Raw genomic sequence first — 4,892 nt, forward strand, 5'->3', positions numbered from 1 at the left:
CTCCCCCTCAGGGCAGCCTGCCTCCCTCCCCTAAAGATTCTAAACTTCACCTGTCATGAGAATGTCGGCAGAACATACTGCGCCTGCGCGAAACTGTTTTTCACGGTTTTCGTTGCATGTTTGGTCAATGTTGCATCAGAAGTTTGCCTGTTACAGACGATATCTTTTCCGACATAACCTTTGGAAATTACAGACGGGATGTTAGCCTTCTATACGAGAATACGACCTTATATGAGACGTTCTGCCTAAGTTCTATGCAGAATACATTACAGGTTTCGCGCAGGTGCAGTACGTACTGCCGACGTGCTCCTGCCATGACAGGGCAGATTTCTACTGCAGCGTTTGAAGGCACCGAAACGGGACAGACTCACTAAAGTAACCTCTTGGGGGCATCTCAAGAGTTTACACACTTCTCACAAACATGCCAACTCTGCCAACCCATTTTATCCAAACATGAAACCAATATAGCCAGCAGTCCAAGAAAAAACTACTCCAATTCAAGAGTTCAGTTCAGTCAGTTGACTCAGTTCCTTCACCATGCATGTTTCTGGTAGCCTGGGTTCCATCCTGGTTAGTTTACGTCCGCTCCTACAGTAGCGACTGTAGGAGCGGACGTAAACTAACCAGGATGGAACCCAGGCTATGTTTCTGGTTCACAACTATTACAAAAAACGTGAAAGAAATTGCACTGCACTAGGTGTAGTGTTAAACTTTGAAAAAGACCAGATGCAAACTTTGAGTTCTCCTCACAACTTTTACAAAAGCAGGAAAAGAAAATTGCACTGCACTTAAGGTGAAGCCGTTAAAAGCTTTGAAAAAGGCCAGCTGCAAACTCTGAGATGTCCCCTTCACAATTTGGTAAAAAGAGCCAGACTTTATAATATAGATTCCAGCTTTTCCTCTGTGTGATTATCTGTCCTGATTGTCGTCTGAACCTATCCCATCATCCACCTGCGCCTTCCCAGCATGCCTGGCTTCCTTCCCAGGATGCCCTGCTGCGAGGTGTTCCGTCGCCGGGGCGACGGTCTCCGCGGAGACGAACTCGTCGTCGTCCCACTCCATCTCGGTGGAGACGTTGGACTCGAGGCGCTGCCTGTCGGCCGGGTCCTCCACGATCAGCTTCAGGATCTCCACTTCTGTGTTGCTGCGCGCTCGCCGTAACAACTCCTCACCCAGTTCTAAAACAGACAGACAGGGTCATCAGAGGAAGCTTAGGGAAACAACAGACTGTCACAGGAAGGAAATCACATGCACAAGAGCAAAAATAAAGCTTTTCAGTGTTGCTGCGCGCTCGGCGTAACAGCTCCTCACCTAGTTCTAAATTAAAACAGACAACAAATTTGTTACAGGAAGCTTAAGGAAACCGGAAGAGCAAAATTAAAAAGTTAAAAGCCTTTCTGGTGTTCAAAACTAAGTCTTGTTCCTTACCCAGTTTATAACCAACAGATAACACTGAGTAAAATTAAAAGCTTTTCTGTGTTTCAAATTTGTTCCTCATCAAGTTCTAACACAGACAGTCATCAAATTTGTCACAGGAAGCTTTAGGAAACCAGAACAACAAAATTAGAGCTTTGCTGTGTTAAAAATTTGTTCCTAGCTCGCCAAGTTCTGCAACAGACATTCAACAAACAACAGACTGTCACAGGAAGGAAACCACATGCACAAGAGCAAAAAACAAAGCTTTGCTGTGTTCAAAACTTGTTTCTCAACGAGTTCTGTAACAGACAGACAACAAAATTGTTACAGGAAACTTAAGGAAACCAGAAGAGCAAATATAAAGCTTTCTTGCTAAAAGAGCAAGAAGGGGGAATGCAAAAATATCCAAGAGGATTATTCTAACAAGACATTTCAGGCGTCTGTAAGGAACATTAATATTCCAGGTGTCTTTAACCCCCAAGAAAAACAGAAGAGGTACAAACCATCTGGGGAGTGAATAGGGGCTCCAGCTAACAGGAGAAACCACAAGAAATCATGGATAAGCCTGACGATTGGCAATTATGTAACCTAATACATGGCAATTACATAGCAGCTACATAGGCAGCAACTTAATAAAAGCAGCTGACTGACAAGTAGAAAAAAATACTACAAAAATCATTAAATATTGGAAGGCCGTTTCACAAGTACAATGTAATAAAATCCACAGTTGAACTTGACTCCAACTGACCTCCCAACTCTTCGTTCTCCCACTCCAGGTCCAGCGAAGTCGACTCTCCGTTCTCATTGGTAGCCTCGTCGCCAGGCGTGGCCTCTATAGCTCCTGCACACGGCAACAGTTGCCATGGTTACCAAGACATCTTCATTTTTTGGATCACTTCCTTTGTTCTACTTTTACTAGGTAGTCAAGCATCACTGAGATACCATGACTTGTATTGTTATTGTTACTTTTAAAACTATGTGTAGTAATAACAATGTGAAATTGTATGTAATAGTAAATGCGTATGAGTCTTGCTTTTGCTTTCACAGCACACAAATGAATGAATGAATGAATGAATGGAAGAGTAAATAGAAGAATGAATGAATGAAAAAATGAGGAAAGAGATCTCCTACCCTCCATGCTCTGTCTTGTGCTGAGTGCTCTCTGTTTGACACTTTCTAGAAACTTCTCAAAATCTTCCTCCCCACCAGCCCTAAACAAACAAACATGTCAGACATTTCCAAATTTGCAGTTAACAGGAATAACAGCATTTTGAGCCCTGCCTGTGATTGACATTCAAAAATCAAGAAGAAAATAAGAAACTGTGACTCACACTTCCCAGTCGTCTTGGTCGCCCCCGACCCAGGCCTTGGGGCCATTCTTAGCAGCAGCCTGTTGCTTAAGAAAGTAGAAGGAACGTCAGAAAACATCTTCACAAGTTTACAGGAAACAGAAAACATTTGAAAAAAGCAGCTATGGCCTGGTGCATGATGGGATTGGAGGGAACTATGGGTAACCAAAGTTTGCTACATTATAAAGTTTATCAAGAGGATCTTAACGAACATCTTGAAGTCTTAATTAAGAAATGAGAAAATTGACTCTAAGTTAAAAACCAAGATGGCTTCAGTCTCCTCCAACCCACCACCACCATCCTGAATAAACGTCAGAAAAAATCAACCAAATCAGTAAAAGTGCGGGTATAATTTTCCCGGGTTTAAAACCTCGTCCAGAAGTTTGCGCTGTTTGGCGATTCGCGCCGCTTCCCGCTGAGCCGCATAGAACGCCTCCTCCTCAATCCGCAGCTGCTCCTCCTGAGCCTGTAGCTATGGTAACGTCATGGAAACAACAGACGGGTTCACGTCAGTCGCCATGTGGGAACAGGTGTGTGGGACAGGAAAGTGCAAAACAGAAGGAAGCTACAGAACACGTGTCAAGGTTCTGGCTTAATGTGTAGCAGTTCAGAGTCACAGTCTGGTCTAGAACTTATAAATTACGTCTGATCCTCCGTGAATGGTTTAATCAGGTTGGTAAGACACTGAGTAAAGAGACTCTTTTTACACTTTGAAACTTTTTATACCTCTGCACCTAGCTCATGATTAGTGTCTATACTATAGTGTGTGCAACTGTATGTGTGTACAAATAAAATGTATGTGTATACATGTACTAGTATATAGTATACATGTATATTGTGTACATATATATTGTGTATATTGTGTTGTGTACATGTGTATATTGTGTACATGTATATATTGTGTTCATGTATATATTCTGTACATGTATATATTCTGTACATGTATATATTCTGTACATGCACATGTTGTATATATAGTGTACATATATTGTGTACCTCAGCCTCTAGCTCAGCGTCTATAGTCCTCTGCTGCTGGACCAAGTCGCTGTAACGTTTCTGTTTCAGGGCTTCGATCTCTTCTCTGGTAACAGCCCTACACACACCCAAACACACACACAAACAAACTCTCACAAAATATCTGCATTTCTCTAGTGTTATGTTGAATCTAACAAAAGGCATCAGGAACATTGTCAAACTAGTCTGGCCAGACATTTTCTGCAATTAGTTGAGGAATATTTCTAAATTACTCAAAAAGATGAAATACAAAAAATTACTACAGAAATTTTAAGAAATTCACATCTGAAATGAACATGTGTAAAAAGTAATTGGCACTGTTTTTGCACGACAGGTGTAAAAGTAAAAGTTTGCAGAAGAGAAAGTGAGTCATGCAGGTGTGTAAGGTAAGACCAGGTGTGCACAGGTACCTTCCTCTGTCTACGTTGTCATCCTGAAACAAAAACCACACACGCTGTAACATCAGCTCATAGTTCAGGTAATAAGTACACAAGACAACAACACATCAACATTCTTATCAACAGGAATTTTACCTCAGTTTTAAAGTCTAATTCGTAAACTAAGAGTCAAACAACAATTTACAAAATCATACACAAATACTGGAAGGTAAATCATCATCAATACAAAATACTTTTAAATCTTTTGAATTTCAGGCTGTTGACAAAGTTTTGGTGCCCTTGAAAGCCCTTTGAAACAAGAGTCCCACAAGACCAGACCAGGAGGCAGTGCTATGATGTCAACATAATTTATGTTGTGTACAAATTCTTTACCACAAACAGATCTATATTTTAGGTTACATGGTAGGTTAGCTGGCAGACTCAATCCCAAATAAACCATTTTATCATCATCATTTAGTCGTGGACATCCTTAAAAAAAACATAATTCTCAACCATGAACTCCCATCATGCTTTGCAAGTCTCAGTCCCAGAGCAGTGTGCAAGCCACTTCAATCCCATCATGCCTCAGCCATGGTGCTAAAAAAACAAATTCAAACCAACAACTAAAAAACTAAATACAGTTCAAACTGCTGAGCACTTACCTCGTCTATGAGGTTTTCAAACTGGAAAAGAAAGGAAAAAAACATAGTCTTGTCCATCTTTCTATTAAGAAAAA

At 41.1% G+C, this 4,892-nt stretch overlaps 1 protein-coding gene across 1 annotated transcript in view; it reads right to left on the reverse strand.

Annotated features, from left to right (window-relative positions):
• Positions 1–645: 645 nt before the first annotated feature.
• Positions 646–4,892, reverse strand: part of LOC109481280 (AP-1 complex-associated regulatory protein-like) — a 5,137-nt gene continuing 890 nt past the window's right edge. The window contains exons 2-8 of the mRNA XM_019783815.1: positions 4,819–4,839; positions 4,190–4,212; positions 3,762–3,858; positions 3,136–3,237; positions 2,748–2,812; positions 2,548–2,627; positions 646–1,178 (exon numbers count right to left, since the gene is read on the reverse strand). Of these exons, the coding sequence (XP_019639374.1) occupies positions 910–1,178; positions 2,548–2,627; positions 2,748–2,812; positions 3,136–3,237; positions 3,762–3,858; positions 4,190–4,212; positions 4,819–4,839 (657 nt within the window). The 3' untranslated portion in view covers positions 646–909. The remainder of the gene's footprint in view (positions 1,179–2,547; positions 2,628–2,747; positions 2,813–3,135; positions 3,238–3,761; positions 3,859–4,189; positions 4,213–4,818; positions 4,840–4,892) is intronic.

This window comes from Branchiostoma belcheri, unplaced genomic scaffold, assembly GCF_001625305.1.
Source record: "Branchiostoma belcheri isolate BF01 breed outbred unplaced genomic scaffold, Haploidv18h27 scaffold55, whole genome shotgun sequence".
In the NCBI taxonomy this organism is placed as follows: domain Eukaryota; kingdom Metazoa; phylum Chordata; class Leptocardii; order Amphioxiformes; family Branchiostomatidae; genus Branchiostoma; species Branchiostoma belcheri.